The sequence below is a fragment of the Nerophis ophidion genome, linkage group LG27, assembly GCF_033978795.1.
Source record: "Nerophis ophidion isolate RoL-2023_Sa linkage group LG27, RoL_Noph_v1.0, whole genome shotgun sequence".
NCBI lineage: Eukaryota > Metazoa > Chordata > Actinopteri > Syngnathiformes > Syngnathidae > Nerophis > Nerophis ophidion.
The window spans coordinates 26580911-26607784 of NC_084637.1; the positions used below are offsets into that span (position 1 = coordinate 26580911).

General features: G+C 39.9%; 1 protein-coding gene and 1 non-coding gene across 2 annotated transcripts in view; one reads left to right on the top strand and one right to left on the bottom strand.

Moving 5' to 3' along the window:
• mgat5 (alpha-1,6-mannosylglycoprotein 6-beta-N-acetylglucosaminyltransferase) overlaps positions 1-26874 on the bottom strand; it is a 235233-nt gene that overhangs the window by 82232 nt on the left and 126127 nt on the right. Inside the window, exons 10-11 of the mRNA XM_061889592.1 lie at positions 23427-23560; positions 4111-4244 (exon numbers count right to left, since the gene is read on the bottom strand). Of these exons, the coding sequence (XP_061745576.1) occupies positions 4111-4244; positions 23427-23560 (268 nt within the window). The remainder of the gene's footprint in view (positions 1-4110; positions 4245-23426; positions 23561-26874) is intronic.
• trnaq-cug (transfer RNA glutamine (anticodon CUG)) lies at positions 24102-24173 on the top strand. The gene has a single exon. It is a non-coding gene; the product is annotated as a tRNA-Gln (tRNA).

Consider the following 26874-nt stretch of genomic DNA (forward strand, 5'->3'; position numbering starts at 1 on the left):
ATACACTAAGTCTTGATATTGGTAGCAAACATTGCTGAGTAACAGGGACAACTATAGCTAAATAATGAGACTTCACAGCATAAAAAACAACTGCAGACATGAATTGTAGATCAGACAAATATTTGCAGCAGGAATTCAACTGCAATTAAACTCGTCCTTTTTCTCATGAGCGTCACAATCACAGCAGCACGGCACTCATGTCAATCAAATACGTTATTAACCGATGCACCAAAAAGTCCAACATTGCCTTTAACGGATCAATGCTTAATTAGTGGAACCCTCCAGGTGTAAGACATGATGTGCCTCCAATCTTTCCTTCTTTAAATCCTTGTGAATGTCGAAGGAAGGGAGTTCTTGGTAAAGATGAATGGTGTAAATTTTTCGAAAAATATTTTTTCTTTAGAGAGTATAAATCCACTCAATTCTATTTGAAATATGACAGGTATATAAACAGTAGCCTAATGGGACTTCAGACCATCGCCTGAAACCCGGAAGTGTCTCTACGTCATGTGCTTGCAATCCAGCAAAAGGGTCAGGCTCACTCAGCAAATTAGTTAAAACACAATTTTTTCGAAAAGGCAATTAGAAAATATGGTGCACAACAACCTTGATTAATCTGGAGGGAACCGTTCTGAAACAGACGGTGTGAGCTAGAACCTCATCAAGACAAGGGCAGTAATCCTGCTGTCCATGGTATGTCAAACAATGTGCAAATCTCTCCAAGTCTCCTAGTCATTTTTGTGGAGGACACAGTAATCCCATGGTTTCTGTGCCACAGTCTGAGCATACATTTGAATACATTACAAGTCTACTCAGAGAGTGATAAGCAGAAATGGACCTTCGAAATCACACTCCTATTAGGTTTCTGTAAAACTTTCATGCATGGTTGTTTAAAAGATCTTCAGTCTGGAGCTCGTCAAGGTTTAGCAACAAATGACGCTGTTGTAGTTGTATTTCAACCCCTTGCAAAAACATGTCCGGATGTTCATTCTGTTAACAGACATATTTGTTTGGTGGCGTTCCAATGACATTTATGAAAACGAATGCCTGAAGAAAACATGCACATTTTTACAGTCATTGATGATAGGGGCTGCATGTCAGCTCATGGCACGGGGAAGAGCTTCAATACATTTTTAAATAAATTATAATTTTTCAAGCTAATAATGTGATAAAAACTGTAAAAAAAAAAAACTACCTTTGTAAAAATATACAAAAGGTCAATGTCATGGCCTGCAAATAATCAATTGAAAATGTGTGGTGGAAATTGAAGACAATGGTGCATGACAAGACTCCGGCCTGCAAAACTGTTCTGACTACAGCAATCAGGGAAAGTTGAAGCAAGATTGATGAAGCGTACTGTTTCACTTGTTAAGTCCATGCCTCAGAGACTGCAAGCTGGTATAAAACCAGAGGTGGTGTAACAAAGTACTAGTGGTCTGTTGGAGTGTTTGTGTTTGTTTTTGTTTTTCATGATTCCAAATTTTTTTTCTGAATTGAGTGATTCCACCATTTTTTCACTCTGCTTGATTTAACAATGAAACATACTAACTACCACAATTTATTTTGCGCATGTGCCTCACAATACGAAGGTCCTGAGTAGTCCTGGGTTCAATCTGTGTGGAGTTTGCATGTCCTCCCCGTGACTGCATGGGTTCCCTCCGGTTGCTCTGGCGTCCTCCCACTTCCAAAGACATCCACCTGTAGATGAGGTGATTGCCCTCCATCCATTTTCTACCGCTTATTCCCTTTTGTGGTTGCGTGTGGCGCTGGCGCCTATCTCAGCTACAATTGGGCGGAAGGCGGGGTAAGAGATAAGCTGATTGGCAACACTAAATTGGCCTTAGTAAATGTTGTCTGTCCATCGGTTTTGGCTCTTCGATGAGGTGGCGACTTGTCCAGAGTGTACGCCACCTTATGCCCGAATGCAGCTGAGATAGGCTCCTGCACCCCCTGTAACCCCGAACGGGAGAAGCGGTAGGAAATGGACGGATGGATTTACAAACCCCGTTTCCCTAAGAGTCGGGAAATTGGTGTTAGATGTAAATATAAGTACAATGATTTGCAAATAATTTTCAACCCATATTCAGTTGAATATGCTAAAAAGACAACATATTTGATGGTCAAACTAATAAACTTTTTTTTTTGCAAATAATCATTAACTTTGAATTTGATGCAAGCAACACATGACAAAAAAGTTGGGAAAAGTGGCAATAAATACTGATAAAGTTGAGGAATGCTCATCAAACACTTATTTGGAACATCCCACAGGTGTGCAGGCTAATTGGGAACAGGTGGGTGCCATGATTGGGTATAAAAACAGCTTCCCAAGAAATGGTCAGTCTTTCACAAGAAAGGATGGGGCGAGGTACACCCCTTTGTCCACAACTGCATGAGCAAAAAGTCAAACAGTTTCAGAACAATGCTTTTCAAAGTGCAATTGCAAGACATTAGGGATTTCAACATCTACGGTCCATAATATCATCAAAAGGTTCAAAGAATCTGGAGAAATCACTCCACGTAAGCAGCATGGCCGGAAAGCAAAATTGAATGACCGTGACCTTCGATCCCTCAGACGGCACTGTATCAAAAGCCGACATCAATCTCTAAAGGATATCACCACATGGGCTCAGGAACACTTTAGAAAACCACTGTCACTAAATACAGTTTGTCGCTACATCTGTAAGTGCAAGTTAAAGCTCTACTATGCAAAGCGAAAGCCATTTATCAACAACATCCAGAAACGCCGCTGGCTTCTCTGGGCCCAAGATCATCTAAGATGGACTGATGCAAAGTGGATAAGTGTTCTGTGGTCTGAAGAGTCCACAGTTAAATTTTTTTTTGCAAATATTCGACTTTGTGTCATCCGGACCAAAGGGGTAGCAAACCATCGGGACTGTTATCGACGCAAAGCTCAAAAGCCAGCATCTGTGATGGTATGGGGGTGCATTAGTGCCCAAGGCATGGGTAACTTACACATTAATGCTGAATGGTACATACAGGTTTTGGAACAACATATGCTGCAATCTAAGCGCAGTCTTTTTCATGGACGCCCCTGCTTATTTCAGCAAGACAATGCCAAACCAATTTCAGCATGTGTTACAACAGCGTGGATTCGTAAAAAGAGAGTGCGGGTACTTTCCTGACCGGCCTTCAGTCCAGACCTGTCTCCAATTGAAAATTTGGGGCGCATTATAAAGCGTAAAATACAACAGTGGAGACTGTTGAACGACTGAAGCTCTACATAAAACAAGAATGGAAAATAATTCCACTTTCAAAGCTTCAACAATCAATTTCCTCAGTTCCCAAACCTTTATTAAGTGTTGTTAAAAGAAAAGGTGATGTAACACAGTGGTGAACATGCCCTTTCCCAACTACTTTGGCACGTGTTGCAGCCATGAAATTCTAAGTTATTATTACTTGTAAAAAAAAAATAAAGTTTATGAGTTTGAACGTTAAATATGTTGTCTTTGTAGTGCATTCAATTGAGTATGGGTTGAAAAGGATTTGCAAATCATTGTATTCCGTTTATATTTACATCGAACACAATTTCCCAACTCATATGTAAACGTGGTTTATATTTATATTAGGGATAACAAAAAAAATTGCTCCTGTAACCGGGGATAAAAACTCTCCAGTGACTACTGTGCTGGTGTTAGAGTAAGTAAGTCAAGTTCTTCTACATGCCTTGCTATAATATAAGTAAGCATGGCATTGGTTGTGTAGCACTTCTTAACTGGGAAGATACATTTCGCTTTTTATTTGCATCAAATGTTCTGCAAACATTCCATGCGGAGGGAAAAAATTGAGCTTCAACACATCAAACCTTATCAGCCAGAGTTTTTCGAAAGCCTGTCGTTTGAAAATGGAATTGATGGTGCTGGACAACGAGTCATTTGGTATCAGTAACTTGAAGATACCGACAGGTACGGTTTGTCAAATCCACATTTGTTTGTATTTTTAGTACGCCCAGGTGTGCACGAAATGGAAAAATAACAGATAAGTTATCGGTTTGAAAAAAAACTTTTGCACATTCCCAACCAATATTGTGTAGAAATGGATGTATGTATAGTGTAACATGTGTTGTTAATGGGTTCAAAACCGCTATCATACCTTCCAGAAGTTGTCAACCTTGCCGTAGACAAGAGATTGGTTTTGTCTCTTGACATCGTCGATGTGCTTGATGTCACTGGCATTGAGGTGCTGCTCCACGACAAAGCCCAGGAAGCTGTTGTCGGGTGTGTGAGCTGTCACAAACAAAAGGTAAAGATAAGTCTTTCATTTCTGAACAAAAACACCAAAGGAAAAGATCATTCCATAATGGATGTCTCAAACTTGCGGCCCTGGGGCTAGACAGTATATACCTATATGTGTGTGAGTGTGTATATACGTTAGGTCAGGAAAAACACAAAGAAACCTGCAAAACAGGCTCGTAGGGATGAAATAGCCTGTCTTTTTTCCTGACCTAATGTATATTCCGCTCTATTAAGCACTGTATAACGGGTAAACCCCAGAAACCTCAACAATATGTGTAGATATATTATATATATACACACAAATATAAATATATACATAAATATACATACATACAGGGGGCTAAAAAGTATTTAGTCAGCCACCGATTGTGCAAGTTCTCCCACTTAAAATGACAGAGGTCTGTAATTTTCATCATAGGTACACTTCAACTGTGAGAGACAGAATCTAAAAAAAAAATCCAGGAAGTCACATTGTAGGAATTTTAAAGAATTTATTTGTAAATTATGGTGGAAAATAAGTATTTGGTCAACCATTCAAAGCTCTCACTGATGGAAGGAGGTTTTGGCTCAAAATCTCACCATACTTGGCCCTATTCATTCTTTCCTTAACACGGATCAATCGTCCTGTCCCCATAGCAGAAAAACAGCCCCAAAGCATGATGTTTCCACCCCCATGCTTCACAGTAGGTGTGGTGTTCCTGGGATGCAACTCAGTATTCTTCTTCCTCCAAACACGACGAGTTGAGTTTATACCAAAAAGTTCTATTTTGGTTTCATCTGACCACATGACATTCTCCCAATCCTCTGCTGTATCATCCATGTATCCATTTTGGTATAAACTCAACTCGTCGTGTTTGGAGGAAGAAGAATACTGAGTTGCATCCCAAAAAAACCACACCTACTGTGAAGCATGAGAGTGGAAACATGCTTTGGGGCTGTTTTTCTGCTAAGGGGACAGGACGATTGATCCGTGTAAAGGAAAGACCTTCCTTTATCTGAATAGCCATTTCTGATTTAAAGCATGAAAAAACTAATATATAGCAGTCATGTTTTTTATGTTTCAAAATAATTCAACTATTCAATGTCAAAATATAAACAGTAGAAATAATGAACAAAATGTCAGCTACTGTTTTGTTGTAAAACACCAATGAAAATGACATCTAGCATTTAGACTGCAGCAAAATTCATCACGTCTGCTACAATCATGTGTGTTCTTAAATGTCCATGTCGAGAGCAGTTTTGATTTGGTTTTACGTGGTAAACAACTCAAATGAATGTGTTGGCCATTGTTTCATCCAGACGCATACATTTGTCCAAATGTGTCCTAGTAGACACATTGTGGGTTTCCTGGATGTCGTCGACATCGCTAAAAGAACAATCCAAGGAAGAGAATCTCTCTGCCATCTTTTTTTTTTAATGTTCAAATCACCCGCTTGAATATTCTCTCTTCTCTTCTCCGACTCTCTCGTTGTCATTTGGAATGTCTGTTGTGATTTCCCTTCCTGGTTCTATGACCCGCCTTATCCCACCCTCTGATTGGCCTGTCGCTAATGTTTTGCCCTAATCTTAACCAATCATGACTCATCATAGTAAGCCAACCACCCAATCATGGATGTTCTTATACATAAACCAACCAATCATCATTGATGTTTCTCCTATATTTTATCCCCTGCCTATAGAATTACTTGGTTAAGTAGCTTTGATTTTTAAGTTAATCATTTTTAATGGAAAACTGTAGTTTTTACCCCTGGATTATCAAAAACCGTACTCATCACAAAAAAAACATAGTTGTTGGCAGGTATGGCGAACAGACGGATTAAGAATTTAACACATATTGTAGGTGGAAAAAAACTAAGAAAAATGGAAAATATTTGTTTATATATATTGTTTCTGTTTAGTTTCTTAAGGATCCCCATTAGTCTACACCGCAGTGGAGACTATTCTTCCTGGGGTCCAGGCAAAAACATCACACAATCTCAAAACCAAAGATTACGATGCAGTACAACATGATCAAATAATAAAATGTTGTAATACAAAAATAGCAACAACAAAGAACCCAAAAAAAATGACTTCGAGTTTACATAATAATGTTCATACCAAAGATAAAAAGAGCAATATATATATATATATATATATATATATATACACATACATATATATATACACATATATAAAATGCATAATAAAGAAGGAAAAAAACATATATAAGTCGCACTGGAGTATAAGTCGCATTTTTGGGGGAAATTTATTTGATAAAACCCAACACCAAGAATAGACATTTGAAAGGCAAATTAAAATAAATAAAGAATAGTGAACAACAGGCTGAATAAGTGTATGTTATATGACACATTAATAACGAACTGAGAAGGTGCCTGGTATGTTAGTTAACATAACATATTATGGTAAGGGTCATTCAAATAACTATAACATATAGAACATGCTATACGTTTACCAAACAATCTGTCACTCATAATTGCTTAATCCGATGAAATCTTATACGTCTAGTCTCTTACGTGAATGAGCTAAATAATATTATTTGATATTTTACGGTAATGTGTTAATAATTTCACACATAAGTCGCTCCCGAGTATAAGTCGCGCCCCCGGCCAAACTATGAAAAAAAAACTGCGACTTATAGTCCGAAAAATCCGGTACATATATATATCGAATCGTTTACGTTGTGCGATTCAGAATCGATTCTCATTTTTTAAAAAATCAATTTTTTTATTTATTTATTATTATTTTTTTTTAATCAATCCAACAAACCACTACACAGCAATACCATAACAATGCAATCCAATTCCACAACCAAACCTGACCCAGCAACACTCAGAACTGCAATCAACAGAGCAATTGAGAGGAGACACAAACACGACACAGAACAAACCAAAAGTAATGAAACAAAATTGAATATTATCAACAACAGTATCAATAATAGTTATCATTTCAGCATAGCAGTGATTAAAAATCCCTCACTGACATTATCATTAGACATTTATAAAAATAATAAAAAAGAACAATAGTGTCATAGTGGCATACACTTGCATCGCATCTCATAAGCTCAACAACACACTGTGTCCAATGTTTTCACAAAGATAAAATAAGTCATATTTTTGGTTTGTTTAATAGTTAAAACAAATTTACATTATTGCAATCAGTTGATAAAACATTATAAAAGCTTTTTTTTTTTTTTTAAATCTACTACTCTGCTTGCATGTCAGCAGACTGGGGTAGAGCCTGCTTAAATCTGTATTGAATGAATACAGAATCGTTTTGAATAGGAAAAATATCGTTTTTGCATCGAGAATCGAATCGAAAAAAATCGATATCTTATCGAATCGTGACCCCAAGAATCGATATTGAATCGAATCGTGGGACACCCAAAGATTCACAGCCCTAATATATATATATACATACATAGATATACATATATATACATACATATATACACATATATATATACATACATATATATACATATATTTACATACATATATACACACATATACATATATATATATATATATATATATATGCAAAAATAAAACAAACAACCAATGGCCCAAAATATACACAGTGTACCAAAGACAAACAATAAGTGACCAAAAAGTACCATCCATCCATTTTCTACTGCTTGTCCCATAATCAATAAAATAGTCAATAAAAACAGTCATGACATTAGGTACAGGGATTTTGACAGGGATAAAAAAAAGACGGATTTGCACTACAGACGAAAAAAATCACATGCCTGTCGTTACATTAGAAAAAAAGTGTTCGGCACACACCGACTCCACAGAGAGATGAAGATTCCTGAACAGCAGAACTCCGGCAGCACTAACTACCATCTCCCATTCTCCTTGCGCTGATGATTTGTTACTATGTGACCCATGACAACCAGGAGCATGCCAGGTATGAAGCCTAGGGCTGGCTGCTCCACACTTTACTGCCATGTGCCTCCTAACACTACAGTCATTTGAAGACCAGGCTTTTGAAGTTTACACTGGAATTAAAGTGTGCAAAAAAACCCAAAAAAACAGAGGAATTGTCCAAGAAAAATAAAGTGCATGCCATATCATCCCTTCATTTGCTGTGTGAAAGCAAGCAGTAAATTAGGCCAATTTCGAGGTGGCTGTTTTTGCTGTGGATTTGTGGTTGCTGCAGAACCCTGCGGTGCTGCTGTGGCCTGAGCTAACCTAACATAGAAGCCAATTAAGGTCACGGCAAAAGAATTTGCTTCTGTGAAGAAAATAATAATGACTGTTCTACTGCGGGGATAGCAGCTGCAAACTCAAATCCCAGTTGAACACCATTTTTTTCTCTGAACAACAAAGCGTATGCCTCCATAGTAGGTTTCTCTTACACTTGCACAATGATGTTTTTGGACATTTCTCATAGCTATGCCGTCAGCTGCCACACTTTTCCACACAGCAGCTTGACACACTTTCCTGTCTGGACCTGTTGACTGAGGCGATACGGCACCCAATGCTCTCCCTGGGCAGGATGCCATCTGTGCAAGTGTTACGCTATCGCGGCGAACCAAGCTTCTTCTTCACGCTGCATGTGATTAAAAATGTTGGCAGATCAAAGTTTGATCACTTTACCGCCTTCGGATCGTGTCCCCGTTTGCACGCCCTAGCCTTACACGGCGGGGCCTTTTATCTGCTCAGTGGTGTGATTTATGGGTCTTTGCGCCGTGCGTGGAGGACAGCGCACAGGAAGCTGGGAGGAGATAAGATCTGTCTCTTCAATTTGTTTGGGAAGTGCTTCTTATGGGTTCCTTAACTTTATGCAGCTGCGCTACGTAAACAACTGACCCTTCAATCTTCTGCCAGCGCTTGAATGCCAACAAGAGTACATTGTAAATCAAAATAATTGGTTTTATTTTCATTCAGACTATGCTTCACTGAGAGTGGATAACGCCAACTCTATATGACATTCATTTCTGCTGAGCCATTTAAATAAAGTCCTATACTGTACATTTTAGTACATTTCATTTATAAAGTGCTTTTCACAGAAAAAAAATCACAAAGCGCTGTACAAAACATAGGTGAAGTAAAACAAATATTCAATTAAAACAACAGGGGCAACATTATAAAAAGGAAACAAAGTGGATTAAAATTGATAGTCAAAAGGTGCATTAAATAAAAGCTTTACTAAAATGAGAAGTTTTCAAAGGTTTCTCAAAAGTTTCAACACAGTCAAGATCACAGAGGCACTGGTGCAAATTGTTCCAGAGTCTGGGAGCTATAGCCTGGAATACCAGGTCTCCACGGGTTTTAAAACGGGTTTTGGTGATCTTTAGAAGACCCTGGCCTGTAGACTGGAGGCTGCGCCTTGACAGACTGCGGGGGCCGCCCTCAGCAAGATCTGCAATGGCTCCCGTCGTCACGGTCTTCTTCATACGTGAGCCAAAGGCAGCAGCTCCCAGTGCAGGCTTAGTCAGAGTATCATCACTGTTGGCTCGTTTAAGCCTGCTAAGACGCTGATCTGAGGCCAGTGTGTTAGACGATCTGGAGGTCCTCATGTTTGTGGAGGTGGTGGAGGAGGAACAAAAAGCTGAAGAGGCCTGCTCTGCCCGGTCCTTGAGCCCCGCCTTGGGCAGCCCTGTCTTGGGCAACCCCGCCTTGGGCAGCCCTGTCTTGGGCAGCCCCGATTTGGTGGCGCCCGTTTTCATCATGGCTGGTCAGTAATGCGGTGGTACTGCTGTTGTTGCTGGAGTGCAGGACGCAGGACGCTGTAGGTGTTTTATTCCTTACAGCGGTGGTTCTTAACCTGGGTTCGATCGAATCTTAGGGGTTCGGTGAGTCGGCCTCGGGGGTTCGGCGGAGGTTAAAACACACCCAATTCATCGTTTCAATAAAAACTTCTACCTATCGGCGCATTACAGATACGGCAACAGCAGAAGTCACACTGATTTGCAGGTGTGTAATTTGTTGTGAGTTTATGAACTGTGTCGGTTTTGTTCTTTGAACAAGGTGATGTTCATACACGGTTAATTTTGTGACAAGTAAAAAAAATATCGTAACACTTTAGTATGGGGGACATATTCACCATTAATTAGTTGCTTATTAACATGCAAATTAGTAACATATTGGCTCTTAACTAGTCATTATTAAGTACTTATCAATGCCTTTTTTGGCATGGCCTCAATATAAACCTAACCCTCTAACCCAGTGGTTCCCAAAGTGGGCGGTACCGCCCCCCTGGGGGCGGTGGAAAGATCTGGGGGGGCGGTGAGGAAGACGGGGGCGGTAGGGGGGCGGCAGTCCGAAGTCGAAGTCAGAAGTTCGAACGTTTGTTTGACGATATGTACACAACACGTGCAGCAGGACGAGTCAGTGGACGACGCATCAGGGTCCGGTTACCACACGCCAACATCATATTTAGTAGAACGGGGCTTCAGTGCAGTTGCCTTGCTTCTTTCCAAGCAAAGAAACCGACTGAAAATTACTGACCGCGGGGATCTACGACTTCTTCTTAGTGAGTTCCAGCCTGATGTTGAGAAGCTTATGTCCCTGCACCAAGCACATCCATCCCATTAATATTAAGTGTGAGACAATGAAGGTTACTGGTGGAATGTTTATTTACCATTCTATGTTGCTGAAACAGTTAAAACTGCTAAAACATAAATTGGTTTACTAAATTGGGTTTTATTTGTGAAATACACATTTGTGTTTAACCTTTCTCTTTTCAAATTGCAGCATACCAAATATCAAGAAAGAGGTGTTTGTTTCCATATGTGTCTGTGGGGGGGCGGGGGGGCGCTAGGAATTCACTGGGGAGCCAAGGGGGGCGCCAGCCTGCAAAAGTTTGGGAACCATTGCTCTAACCCTAACCAAAAACCTCAAAATTTTACTTTATGTTGTATATTTTTAAATGAGTTTTCAAATTCATTTTATCATCTATTATTACACCAAAAATGTGTTGTTTTTTTTGCCCTTTTTTTCTAGTCCGTCAACTGGTGAAACCATTCAAACCAGGGCTGCCCATGTATGCAGTACTCCCGCCACCCCGCAGAGGGCAATAGCGAAGCATGTGTCACAATAAAGCAGCAGTGGGTGAGTAGAAAAAGATGGCAATACCGACCCAGAAAAAAAAATATCTGCCTTTTAACCGTGATTGGTCTTTTGTATTCGTGGTCATGTTGTTTTTGGCTGTTCAAAATTGGTTAAATACACGTAACGCTGTATTTGACCAACAGAGGGTGGTAAAGCTACACTTTAAGTTTAATTGTGTGGACATATCGGGCCGTTTTGGACTGATAGACGCGTGCTTAGCGTTTTCCGTTCGGGCTCCAGTACTCTGGAATGCCCTCCCGGTAACAGTTCGAGATGCCACCTCAGTAGAAGCATTTAAGTCTCACCTTAAAACTCATTTGTATACTCTAGCCTTTAAATAGACTCCCTTTTTAGACCAGTTGATCTGCCGTTTCTTTTCTTTTTCTTCTATGTCCCACTCTCCCTTGTGGAGGGGGTCCGGTCCGATCCGGTGGCCATGTGCTGCTTGCCTGTGTATCGGCTGGGGACATCTCTGCGCTGCTGATCCGCCTCCGCTTGGGATGGTTTCCTGCTGGCTCCGCTGTGAACGGGATTCTCGCTGCTGTGTTGGAACCGCTTTGGACTGGACTCTCGCGACTGTGTTGGATCCATTGTGAATTGAACTTTCACAGTATCATGTTAGACCCGCTCGACATCCATTGCTTTCCTCCTCTCCAAGGTTCTCATAGTCATCATTGTCACCGACGTCCCACTGGGTCATTATTGTCACCAATGTCCCACTGGATGTGAGTTTTCCTTGCCCTTATGTGGGCCTACCGAGGATGTCGTGGTGGTTTGTGCAGCCCTTTGAGACACTACTGATTTAGGGCTATATAAGTAAACATTGATTGATTGATTAATTGATTATACCCCATGTGTGCAATGTTTGCTGTGTGTATTAACACTAAACTTTAAACACAAATGACATTAATTATGTGAAATAAACAATGGACTTTTATTTACATTTTCAGTCTTACAAACCTAAAGAAAAGAAGACGTATAAATATGACTGAGGAAGAAAAATTATTCAAAAGAAGGAACATGAGCCATCATCAAAACTTAGCTTCTGTTTCTTCATGCTGTTAACTATCTGTCTATATCAGACCTCGGCAAATTAAGGCCTGGGGGCCACATGTGGCCCGTTAAGTATTTCAATCCGGCCCCGCCGGACATTCCCAAATAATTGTTTTAGATCTTTAAGATGGAAAGAGTAGCTGCCATTATGATGTGCAGTGATGTTTTCAAATGACTGTAAGTCTTGAACTATACAAAGTGTTTCAATGGTTGGAATCTGCACTTTTGCATGATATACTAGTTACTATGGTAATTAATTAGTTACCATGGTAATTAATTAGTTACCATGGTAATCTAAGTCACAGCAGCTCAGACGAGGCACCAAGCAGTGTGGGTGGGGAGCGTTTCCACAGAGTGTCAGCCGGAAATGTGGATGTCAAGGACAGACGTGGAGGGAGATTTTCACAACAAAGTTCTAAAGCTTATTTATATATCAGATTGTATGTTGTAGTTTTACCCTTTTCGTTCATATTTCGCTTTTTGTTGCATTTACGTCACGTTTTGCTTGACTGTGTTGATCGAGAGGGGGTGGTGACATTCCTATGTTGTCAATATTCCTTGTTTGATCGAGCATAGAAAAATGTAAAATTCCATTCCGTTTTTTAAGACGCTCTGTCAAAACGTTTTTAGCATTCAATCAGACATTATTTTGAGGTTTTGTATTAGTGTTCCTAAAAATAGATATACCGGCCCTCAGACAAATTCATTTCTGTAAATTTGGCCCCCTAGTCAAAGTAATTGCCCAGGCCTGGTCGAGATGTAAACGCTGGAAATGAGTAGTGAGGGAAGAATCATGGATTTATTGAGAGTGCTGTGTGAAAGCGGATGTGTTTACTTCGTAAATAAGTAAACAGCCTCAAAGGAATATAACATGCCAAGGCACTTTCGAAAGAAACTTCCACATTTTAATGTCCGGCCTCAAATATACCTACAAATGAGACATATGTACATACAGGATGGGTCAAATGCAGAGGACACATTTCACCACACCTAGTCTGTGTGTGACAATCATATAGCTCGGTATAGCTCGGTTGGTAGAGCGGCCGTGCCAGCAACTTGAGGGTTTCAGGTTCGATCCCCGCTTCCGCCATCCTAGTCACTGCCGTTGTGTCCTTGGGCAAGACACTTTACCCACCTGCTCCCAGTGCCACTCACACTGGTTTGAATATAAAAATTAGATATTGGGTGTCACTATGTAAAGCGCTTTGAGTCACTAGAGAAAAAACGCTATATAAATATAATTCACTTCACTTCACTATTTTAACTTTAACTTTAATACAGCTAGCCTAAATAGCATGTTAGCATCGATTAGCTTGCAGTCATCATGGATTGACCAAATATGCCTGATAAGCACTCCAGCAAATCAATAAAATCAACAAAGCTCACCTTTGTGCATTCATGCACAGAATACAATGTTTGGTGGACAAAATGAGACAAATAGAGAGTGGGATAAAACAAGTCTTTCTGTGGCAGCATTGGAGAAATGTGTATATGTAAATAAATTACGATGACTTCAAGGATTGCTGAAATTAGTAGGACAAAACGGTGCTTCCCAAATACTCTAATCAGTGAAGCATGTGTAACATAAGCAGTGGGATTTCTAACAATTAGGAAGGTTTGTGTCATGTTTGTTCTCCTACAGAAAATATATTATAACAAAAAATAAATGTTTTTCTTTAACTTTTTCCTTTTTCACACATCTCTGAAAGAGGTCCAGGGAGCCACTAGGGCGGTGGTAAAGAGCCGCGGCTTGCTGACCCCTGCTCCAGAACTAAAACTGGTTCGGAACTAACAGTGTTCGAATACTAATCATCCAAATAATTAGCATCAAAGTGAACAGCCGTTAACGTTGCGGTTTGGAGAGTGAAAAAAAGCGACGACAAAGTAAGCTAGCTCGATGGTTAGCTAACTAGTGAGCTTGTTTCGGTGCTCCTGATCGCCTCCCCGTCCCGCAACCCAGAGCTGTGTTAAGGCAAGAGGAACATCCAGTGGCTGAGGCAAGCATTCAACAAATTTAGTTTCGATCATAATCTTATTGATAAAAAACACAAAAGTAATATTTTCACGCGAAACTAATGTTTAAAACTGCGGATTTTTGCTCTTTTGCAGAAGTCTGCAGTTGAACTGCAGATTACCATGAATTGATTAACGTGGACCCCGACTTAAACAAGTTGAAAAACTTATTTGGGTGTTACCATTTAGTGGTCAATTGTACAGAATATGTACTGTACTGTGCAATCTACTAATAAAAGTATCAATCAATCAATCAATCAATTGTAGCAACTTACTGTGGAGTCGATGACACAGCCAATTCTGAACACAGGTCTTATTACCGAAAACTCATCGTACTTACTGTAAGTTCATCTTTTATTATGGAAGATGTTGCCAGAATGCCTTCTGTTTGACCCAAGTTTAAAGCCAACATACCTTCTTAATTGAAGTCAAAGCCAAGTGTGGGTTGACTTGTCACAACAGACTACGGCTTTTAAAGAGCTGTAGGCTAAAGCGGAAGGAGGCCAGCATTCAAATGAAATCAAAAGAAACGCCTTAATGGCAGGAAAAAGCAAACGCAAAAGATAGTTACTTTTTACGTGTCTTTCTCAGTTGTTTCAAATATGGTCGCCAGACGTTGTGCGCCCGGATGCTAGAACAAACAAGGCGATGGGAAGGGGAGAATTTTACCGCATTCCCAAAGATACCCGAAGTGGATTACAGCCATAAAATGTGCTAAAAACGAGCAAAAAAATGATCGCTAGGATTCCTTGTGTGGTGCACACTTTGTGTTATCCATCCATCCATTTTCTACCGCTTATTCCCTTTTGGGGTCACGGGGGGTGCTGGCGCCTATCTCAGCTTCAATCGGGCAGAAGGCGGATTAAACCCTGGACAACTCGCCACCTCATTAGGTATAGAATATAACACGTTCAGCACTATAATGTGTATTTCATTATCTGTCATTATGGTGCTTTTTTCCATTATTTTTTTTTTAAATTAAAGTTAAGTTAAAGTTAATGTACCCATGATTGTCACTTGAGATGTCCGATAAAGGCTTTTTTGCCGGTATCCAATATTCCGATATTGTCCAACTCTTAATGACCTATTGCGATATCAACCGATACCGATATATACAGTCGTAAAATTAACACATTAATATGCCTAATTTTGTTGTGATGCCCTGCTGGATGCATTAAACAATGTAACAAGGTTTTCCAAAATAAATCAACTTAAGTTATGGAAAAAAAAAATGCCAACTTGGCACTGCCATATTTATTATTGAAGTCACAAAGTAATTTTATTTATTTTTAACATGCCTCAAAACAGCAATTTCGAATTTGGGACATGTTCTCCCTGAGAGAGCATGAGGAGGTTGAGGGGGCGGGGTTGAGGTGGGGAGGGGGGTAGCAGGGGGTGTATGTTGTAGTGTCCCGGAAGTTAGTGCTGCAAGGGGTTCTGGGTATTTGTTCTGTTATGTTTATGTTGTGTTACGGTGCGGATGTTCTCCCGAAATGTGTTTGTCATTCTTGTTTGGTGTGGGTTCACAGTGTGGCGCGTATTTGTAACAGTGTTAAAGTTGTTTATACGGCCACCCTAAGTGGCATTGCATTCACTTGTGTGTGTGGAAAAGCCGTAGATATTATGTGATTGGGCTGGCCCCGCAAAGGCAGTGCCTTTAAGGCAGGGGTCGGGAACCTTTTTGGCTGAGAGAGCCATGAAAGCCAAATATTTCAAAATGTATTTCCGTGAGAGCCATATAATATTTTTCAACACTGAATACAATTAAAAGCGTGCATTTTTAAGTAAGACCAACATTTTTAGAGTATAATAAGTCTCTTATTTTTTTCAATAACATCGTTATTTTAAAGCTTACCTATAATAAATGTAATACTTCTTACCATTAATGCGACATCTTGAACAGGTGCGATAGAAAATGGGTGGTTGGATTAAAATGCATGAGAATGTTTTATAATTTGAACGTTATTTTTAACACTGTGATTACCAGCGGAATTATTCATGACTTATCATGTTAAGCAATGTCAGCTAAGATTTATCTGAGAGCCAGGTGCAGTCATCAAAAGAGCCACATCTGGCTCTAGAGCCATAGGTTCCCTACCCCTGCTTTAAGGATTATTGGCGCTCTGTACTTCTCCCTACGTCCGTGTACCACTCTGTACAGCGGTGTTTTAAAAAGTCATAAATTTTACTTTTTGAAACCGATACTGATAATTTCCGATATTACATTTTAAAGCATTTATCGGTCAATATCGGCAGTCCGATATTATCGGACATCTCTAATTGCAAGTATATTCTGCATGTACAGAGAAGGAAAAAAGTGAACAACACCAGTTAACCCATCAATATATGTTCCAGTGACTTTATCAATTAAATACAGGTTTTATCAATCAATATTTATTAGTGTAAATGGAAAGACAGTACAGCTAAATTGCCAGAATAAAAAAAAAAATGCACTTTTTTCCCATTAACAATATAATATTTGAAAAAAACAAACAATTTATATAATTAATAATGAAATCCAGAAGCAAATTCATACATTATTCGCCGTTCCATAACTGCCTTGCGGCCCTCAATGAAAACCAGTGTGACATGGCTGGTGTATGTCTTTACTGTGTATATATTTGAACAGTGTTTATGTTGTGTACAAGGGCTACTTATAAAATATTATGTAAAGGAAGTGTCACATTTCTTTGAAACTCAATATCAGAGCCAGATTTCTCCTGGTTTCACTACATCTTGTATTTGGAATTGTTTACAGGGTTATGCGAAATAACTGCTCAACTTCAGCCTAAACCAGACCTGGGCAATTAAAGGCCTGGGGCATGCGGGCCCGTAAAGCTTTTCAATCTGGCCCGCCGGATATTCCCCCAAAATGTTTGTAGATCTTTAAGAACAAAACTATAGCCACCGTTATGATGTACTGTATATCAGATAGTAGGTAGGGTTTTTGTTTACCCATTGTGTTTATATTTCACTGTTTGTTGCGTTTTGCTTGATTGTAAAGTATGTCGATTGAGAGGGTGTGTGACGTTTAATATGTTGTCAATATTCAGTGTTTTATCGTTCATAGTTAATATTGTAAATCCCACATTCTTTATTTTCATAAACATCCTGGGTGTCTCATACAGTAAAAAAATGTAAAAATTACTTTACGTTTTTAAGGCGGTCTGTCATAACGTTTAACATTCAATCGGACATTATCCTGAGGTATTGTATTAGTGTTCCTAAAAATAGATATACCGACCCCCAGAAACATTTCTTTGTCTAAATTCGGCCCCCCGAGGCAAAATATTTGCCCAGGCCTGGCTTAAAACCTTTCTGTCTGTAAAATTGTCAATTTATGAATGTAAAACTGTTTGTTTATTTTCTTGTCCACTGCATACAGAAATAAACAAACTAAACTAACAAAAACGAGAACAAGACGGCAGACTTGCACCACTCAAAGCTAACGACATGGCTAATCTTCGCCACGATAATCATGTGAAACAACTTTTGGCAGAACAACCAGCGGCCGTGGTTTCATCACAAAGTCTAGATCCAACTGAGAGGAATTACCGTATTTTTCGGAATATAAGTCGCTGTTTTTTTCACAGTTTGCGACTTATGTGTGAAATTATTAACACATTACCGTAAAATATCAAATAATATTATTTAGCTCATTCATGTAAGAGACTAGACGTATAAGATTTCATGGGATTTAGCAATTAGGAGTGACAGATTGTTTGGTAAACGCATAGCATGTTCTATATGTTATAGTTATTTGAATGACTCTTACCATAATATGTTAGGTTAACATACCAGGCACCTTCTCAGTTGGTTATTTATGCCTCATATAATGTACACTTATTCAGCCTGTTGTTCACTATTCTTTATTTATTTTAAATTGCCTTTCAAATGTCTATTCCTGGTGTTGGGTTTTATTAAATACATTTCCCCCCAAAATAGAATAGAATAGATCTTTATTGTCATTGTACAAAGAAATTGTATGCAAAACTAATTTAGTGCAAATTCATAACACAAAAAAACAAAAGGACATAGATAAATAGATAAAAATACATAAAATACATACAAATACCAAGCACAGTCATTATTGTCGTCTTGTGTTCAGCGACACTATTGCTCTCGGGTAAAAAGTATTTTTAAATCGGTTTGTCTGGCATTTTATTGTCCTGTAAAATAAAATGTGACTTATACTCCAGTGCGAGGTATATATGTTTGTTTCCTTCTTTATTATGCATTTTCGGCAGGTGCGACTTATACTCCGGAGCAACTTATACTCCGAAAAATGCGGTACACAGATATAGTTCCATGCAGTCACACTTGGAGGATCCTCCGGTCACCGGCATGTAGAACGCACTCAAGGCTACAATATTATGTAAAATGACTGTAAATGTGAATAAAATGGGTTTTAAGTCATGTCTAGACGGCTCTAATAATGTTAAAAAAAATGAAAATATTTAATTAATTAATAAGAATCTTAAATGTACAGTATTTACCACACAATCAGGCCCGGAACAAATCAGACGTGATAAACTAAGGATTACCGTACAGTAGGGAACAGATTTGTATGGTTGTATGGCTCAATTCCGAGGTGGATGTCGCCGGGGAGGAAGGTAAACATTTTGCAATGCGGTCTGCTAAAAAAATGGACTGAAAGCGCCACTCAACATAGCAACTGACGCTGTGGTCAAAGTTTGAATTGGATAGTGCACCCCCCCAAGTCGTCACGTTTCATGTGTCAGGTAAACCACAAAGAATGGGGCTATGTCAGGGGTTGGGAACCTTTTTGGCTGAGAGAGCCATATAAGCCAAATATTTTGAAAAGTATTTCCGTGAGAGCTATATAATATATTTTTTCAAGACTGAATACAACTAAATGCTTGCATTTTTAAGTAAGACCAATGTTTTTAGAGTATAATAAGTCTCTTATTCTTCTTAATAACATTGTTACTCTGAAGCTAACCAACAATAAATAAAATACTTCTTACCATTAATACGACTTCTTGAACAGGTGCGGTAGAAAAACGGATTGATGGATTAAAATGCATGGGAATGTTTTATATTTTGAACGTTATTTTTGACACTGTAATTACCAGCGGAATTATTCATCACTTATCGTGTTAAGCAATGTCAGCTAAGAATTATCTGAGAGCCAGATGCAGTCATCAAAAGAGCCACATCTGCCTCTAGAGCCATAGGTTCCCTACCCCTGGGCTATGTGAATCTCCTTATGTAATGCAAGAAACAGGGTAGTGCTGCTACCCTATGAAGAAAAACAACAAGTCATTGTTTTTAAGGTTCTCGTGTTTTACATGAATGGTTTGGGTGTTGATGTTAGCCTGATCAGTCATCTGATAGCTTGAAGTCATTCATATGTCATGAGAATGATGACACAATAGCAGTAAAACTGGAATTGCCGGTTTCATAGCCCTCCTCTTTTGTTGGGGGGGGGGGGGGTTCCCTCTCTGCAGTGATGACTTCTGAACGTTGTACCACCCGTGGTCATGTGTTTGTATCGTGAGCATTTAACCTTATAACTGGAACTGACACCTCACTTTCAGACCTCACATGATCACAATGGCCAGGAGCACAACCACACCAAGTGTTACCAAAGACAGGGACAATTATCATTGAAGGAGCCTCTTGGATAAGTATTACGTAAATTCAGAAAATAAAATCCCCCCCAGTTTTGTTCCCCTTGAACTGACCACTGCCCTTATCTCATTCTTGGAAGTGATGCAATTCATGGATCGAATACTCAGCTGAACTATTGTTCACTAGTTTAACCAGCAATATCATCTCGCCCAGTGATTCTGAAGGGGATTTCCTGCACCGTGGAGCCAGACACAGATACCGTATCAAATGGACAAAAGGCTTTTTCAGGTGCAGCAGTAATCTGTTGAGCGCCACACCTCACCCTCCAAAGGCAGGATTGCCAGGGCAACGTTTGATATTTTTTACACAACGGGAACACGTTCAATAGTCCTGGGGACGTCTGATTGTTTCTCTCTTCTATTGTGCCCACACATACACCTCAGAAAATGTGCTTGGGTAATGTGACAGTACGGAGAATCTCTCCTAACTCTAGAGCAGGCCCGGGCAATTATTTTGACTCGGGGGCCACATTTACAGAAAAAAATGTGTCTGGCGGCCGTTATATCTATTTTAAGGACAGTAATACAAAACTTCACAATAATGTCTGATTGAATGCTTAAAACTTTAAAACAGACCGCCTTAAAAAAACTTAATAAAATTTTTAAATTTTCTATGAACGATAAAACACTGAATATTGACTAAATATGAATGTCACACCCCCTTTCAATCGACATATTTTGCAATCAGGAGAAACGCAACAAACAGTGAAATATGAACGCGAAGGGTAAAAAATAAACCCACCTACAATCTGATATAGCTGATACATCACTAAGCTTTAGAACTTTGTTGTGAAAAGCTCCTTCCGCGTCCGTGGAAACGCTTCCCGCCCACACTGCTTGGTGCCTTGTCTGAGCTGCTGTGACGTAGATTACCATAGTAACCAATTAGATTACCATAGTAACTGGTATATCATTCATAAGTGCAGATTCCAACCATTGAAATACCGTATTCTTCGTTGTATAAGTCGCAGTTTTTTTTCAAAGCTAACGACACGCCTAATCTTTGCCACGATAATTATGTGAAACAACTTTTGGCAGAACAACCAACGGCCGTGGTTTCACCACAAAGTCTAGATCCAACTGAGAGGAATTACCGTATTTTTCGGACTATAAGTCGCAGTTTTTTTCCATAGTTTGGCCGGGGGTGCGACTTATACTCAGGAGCGACTTATGTGTGAACTTATTAACACATTACCGTAAAATATCAAATACTATTTAGCTCATTCACGTAAGAGACTAGACGTATAAGATTTCATGGGATTTAGCAATTAGGAGTGACAGATTGTTTGGTAAACGTATAGCATGTTTTATATGTTATAGTTATTTGAATGACTCTTACCATAATATGTTACGTTAACATACCAGGCACCTTCTCAGTTGGTTATTTATGTGTCATATAAAGGTACACTTATTCAGCCTGTTCACTATTCTTTATTTATTTTCAATTGCCTTTCAAATCTGTATTCTTGGTGTTGGGTTTATCAAATAAATTTCCCCCAAAAATGCGACTTATACTCCAGTGCGACTTACATATGTTTTTTTCCTTCTTTATTATGCATTTTCGGCAGGTGCGACTTATACTCCGGAGCGACTTATACTAGGAAAAATATGGTACTTAGTGTTGTTCAAGACTTACGGTCATGAGAAAACATCACAGTACATCATAATGGCAGCTACACTTTCCATCTTAAAGATCTGAAAAAAAGTTATTTGGGGATGTCCGGTGGGCCAGATTGAAAAGCTTAACGGGCTGCATGTGGCCCCCGTGCCTTAATTTGCCCAGGTCTGCTCTATAGGATGACATAAGATGGAGACATTTGAAGATGAAATCCAGAATGCGAATAACAATGTTCATTGTAATGACTGACTTGTACTGAGAACATCGCTCTCTAGGTCAACAACTTGATCTAAAGTTAAATCACTGGTTGTTGAACCTCTTCTGTTCATAATTTCCATGGACAGAATTTCTAGGTTCAGCCAAGGCATTGAGAGAGTCCAGTTTGGGGGCGTTAGGATTTCAGCTCTGCTGCTGGCACAATTGATGTAGGCCTGATGGCCTCGTCAAACTATGACCTCTGTGGGGCTTCTGGTGTGAGACTCAGCACTTAAAAATCTGAGGCCATGGTTCTCAGTCGGAAAAGGGTGGTTTGCACCCTTCAGATTTGGAACCAGGTCTTGTCTCAGGTGGAAGAGTTCACAAAAAAGGCTGGACAGGTGAATCGGTGCGGTAATGCGGTCATCGTACCATACAATCGTGGTGAAGAGAGAGATCTGAGCCGGAAGGCAAAGTTCCCGATCTACCGGCTGACCCAGGTACCCTTACTTATGGTCTCAAACTTTAAGAGCAAGATCGCTGGTATAAGTGACCAAACTGGACTCCCCCTTAGAAACAGGGTGAGGAGCTCGGTCATCTGCTTCTGCTAGTATGCATCAAGAGAAGCCAATGACTAGACCAGGGGTGCCCATTACGTCGATCGCGAGCTACCAGTCGACCGTGGGGGGTGTGTCAGTCGATCTCCAGCCAGGCTTTTAAAAAAAATAGACCTAAAAATGAGTGATCATCAATCTTCACCAAGATGTCACTTAAATGACATTCACGGTACAGGAGGGTCTTGTGAGATGAGGCTGGCTGCTGCAAGATCATTATTATGAAAATATGACCGAGAGGAAGGCGAGAAACACTTTTTATTTCAACAGACTCTCGCGCCGTACCTTCCGTCAAAACTCTAAAGGCCGACTGCACATTTCCTATCTTCACAATAAAAGCCCTGCTTCATGCTGCCTGCGCTAACTAAATACAGAGTCTCAGAAAACTGGCGTGCACAAGCGATCCCTCAGAAAGCTGGCGTGCACATCACCAGAAGTAAACACATTTAACTTGTTTATAAAAATGTCTCTTTCATAAATAAATAAATATAAATGATATATATAAATGAGGTAGATCCCCTCGAGTTGGTCAATTGAAAAGTAGCTCGCCTGCAGAAAAAGTGTGGGCACCCCTGGACTAGGGTATCAAGTGTGGAAGCCTCCCGAAGTAGGCCCCCGGGCTACAGCTGGGACATGCTGGAGGGATTATGTCTCACAGCTGGCCTGGGAAGGCCGCTGTGTTCTAATGGTGGAACTGGAAGAGGTAGCAGGAGACTGCTGCACTCACGGCACCGCATGAGCGGAAGAACAAGGATAGATAAATGCATGGGTGTGCAACTTGCTGAGGTGAGTGATGAGTCATTCTCCATCCTACCGCCTGAAACTGTCATTTGCACTACATCTCAGGAAAAATGTGTCATGTTTAGTTTTTTGAAAACTTGTAAGACTACTAACAGAAATGTAGCCATTAAGATAACTATCAGAAGCACCCGGAGGCACTGGTACTGTGTGGCTCTCTGTCTACTTACGGAACATGGTGTTAAACTGCTGAGGATTGAGGTTCCACTTCCCCCAGGGTGTCTTGTGCCCTTTGGACTGGGCATAATGGGCGTGATTGAACTCCGGTTCGGTCCCAAAAGAATCCAGCACCCTCAACATACACCTGTTGTAAGACAAAAACAAGTCTTTGTGTGATCAATGCAAACATGAAGCTACCTAACATTTGTACAATTCCAGTACGGTTTATCCTGGTCCCAGCTGCGGGGAAGCTGTTCCACTTAGTTAGGGAGGTGGTGTACACCTTGGACTGATCACTGGCTGAGGAGAGGCAACATGGGCAAGGACTGAGATTCTAGGTATGCTCAGCAAACCGCCACATAACTAATAAATATTTTCTATAATAAGACATATTTTGTTGATTATGCAGATTGAAAAACAAGCATAAACTACAGCACTTTTCTGTTTTCCTATGGACGCTATCCTGCATGTGTCGACATTATCTCCAGTGTTTTCCACAGGTCAGGCATTTATTTGTGGTGGTGTGGTCGGGGGGATGAGGCAGCGGCTGCGGCGATGACCAAGAAGAAGGCGGAGTTGGAATATAATTACAACTTTTTATGTATATATTTATATACATATTTATATAATATTTACATATTTGTATAATATTTACATATTTATATAATATAACAATACAAAGATGGGGTTCCATGGTGTAATGGTTAGCACTCTGGACTCTGAATCCAGCGATCCGAGTTCAAATCTCGGTGGAACCTGAGGTTTAGGGCTTCACGGTGGCAGAGGGGTTAGTGCGTCTGCCTCACAATACGAAGTTCCTGCAGTCCTGGGTTCAAATCCAGGCTCGGGATCTTTCTGTGTGGAGTTTGCATGTTCTCCCTGTGAATGCGTGGGTTCCCTCCGGGTACTCCGGCTTCCTCCCACTTCCAAAGACATGCACCTGGGGATAGGTTGATTGGCAACACTAAATTGGCCCTAGTGTGTGAATGTGAGTGTGAATGTTGTCTGTCTATCTGTGTTGGCCCTGCGATGAGGTCGCAACTTGTCCAGGGTGTACGCTGCCTTCCGCCCGATTGTAGCTGAGATAGGCGCCAGCGTCCCCCGCGACCCCGAAAGGGAATAAGCGGTAGGAAATGGATGGATGGATGGATAACAATACAAAGTTCCTGCAGTCCTGGGTTCAAATCCAGGCTCGGGATCTTTCTGTGTGGAGTTTGCATGTTCTCCCCGTGAATGCGTGGGTTCCCTCCGGGTACTCCGGCTTCCTCCCACTTCCAAAGACATGCACCTGGGGATAGGTTGATTGGCAACACTAAATTGGCCCTAGTGTGTGAATGTTGTCTGTCTTTCTGGGTTGGCCCTGCGATGAGGTGGCGACTTGTCCAGGGTGTACCCCGCCTTCCGCCCGATTGTAGCTGAGATAGGCGCCAGCGCCCCCCGCGACCCCAAAAGGGAATAAGCGGTAGAAAATGGATGGATGGATATAATATGCAACTACAAGCTCCATTCACAGACAGAGTACCATTGCTTTTATGAGCGGTCGAGTGATTCAAAAGCCGAAAAAAATAAAATAAAATAAATAAAAATAATAATACTTTTTTATTTTATTTGTGGCGACGGTAATTGTTTCGTGGCTGGCCGCCACAAATAAATGAATGTGTGGGAAACCCTGATCTCATGCCTATTATTCTCTTGTTAGATACTACTTTGGCGCGTCTCCACCCATTTTTTTTAACAGGTTTTTTTTTTTGGACACTGGCAATATCTCAGTTAATTGTAGTGATTTGGTTTGCGGGCTAAAATTCAGATTGTTTGTGGAGCGAATACCAGAGTGAACCTCGTAAGATCCGACCAAAATATCCGGGATCTTACTCGCTAGCATTAACTTATAGCTATAGTTCGACCTAACTTAGTTTTTCCAACTATGGGAACAAAAAATTAAGTGTGAAGGACAATGCTTTAGAAGTAAAAGTAGAAGATATTAATTGAATTAAAGAAATAATTAAAAACAGCAGCCAGCTTGATGAAGCAGTTTGAGTGTAGCACTGCTAGTCTGCACCAAAACGAAGCAGGATGAGTCAAACACCAGCCAAGGACCATTTATCTACGAAATTATGCAGACGCTACTGACGACGTGTTTGACGCAGAAAAAGTTTGACAGAGATAATGTAGAAGTCCACTTGATGGGGTAAATTTTGGATATCGTTATGACATTACTTCATGCAGTTGTTAGTACTCACTTTTATTGTATTTTTTCCCATACACTGGCTCCCTGTGCGTTATCGAATCAATTTTAAACTCCTTCTATTTGTTTTTAAAAGTCTAAACAACCTATCGCCAACATATCTCTCCGACCTCCTTCAGCCTTACTGCCCCACTCGATCCCTAAGATCAGCCGATCAGCTGCTACTGACGGTCCCTGACACAAGGCTGAAGCTTAGAGGCGACAGAGCTTTCGCTGCTGCTGCTCCCAAGCTCTGGAACGACCAACCTCTGAGAGTTAGACAAGCCTCCTCTCTTCCTGTTTTTAAATCTCTCTTAAAAACATACTTTTATTCCTTGGCTTTTAACACTAAGTGATATCCATCCTGCAATGGTGCCCCATTATACACCTGCTGTGAACCTGTTTTTATGTTTTATTTTTTTTATTTTTTCTCATGTTCTGTTTGTGTTGAGTTGTTTGCTCTGTCCTCGTATTATCTTTTAACCAGTCCATTGTACAGCACTTTGGCTACCCCTGTGGTAAATTTTAAATGTGCTTTATACATTAAGTTGATTTGATTTGATACAAAACTTATAATCTAAAAGTTTGTCAAAGGCATGTTTCATGTTAAAATTGTGCTGTTTCGGGTGGCCAAGCACTAATACATTTGTTTCAATTGTTTTCCATTCACCAGTGGTTCTCAACCTTTTTTCAGTGATGTACCCCCTGTGAACAATTTTTTAAATTTAAGTACTCCCTAATCAGAGCAAAGCATTTTTGGTTAAAAAAAAGAGATAAAGAAGTAAAATACTGCACTATGTAATCAATTTCTGATTTATTAAATAGTACAACAGTGCAAAATATTGCTCATTTGTAGTGGTCTTTCTTGAACTATTTGGAAAATTTTTTATAAAAATAACTTAAAACCTGTTGAAAAATAAACAAGTGATTCTATTATAAATAAATATTTCTACACATAGAAGTAATCATCAACTTAAAGAGCCCTCTTTGGGGATTGTAATAGAGATCCATCTGGATTCATGAACTTAATTCTAAACATTTCTTCACAAAAAAAGAAATCTTTAACATCAATATTTATGGAACATGTCCACACAAAATCTAGCTGTCAACACTGAATATGGCATTGTTGCATTTCTTTTCACAGTTTATGAACTTACATTCATATTTTGTTGAAGTATTATTCAATAAATAAATTCATAAAGGATTTTTGAATTGCTGCGATGAGGTGGCGACTT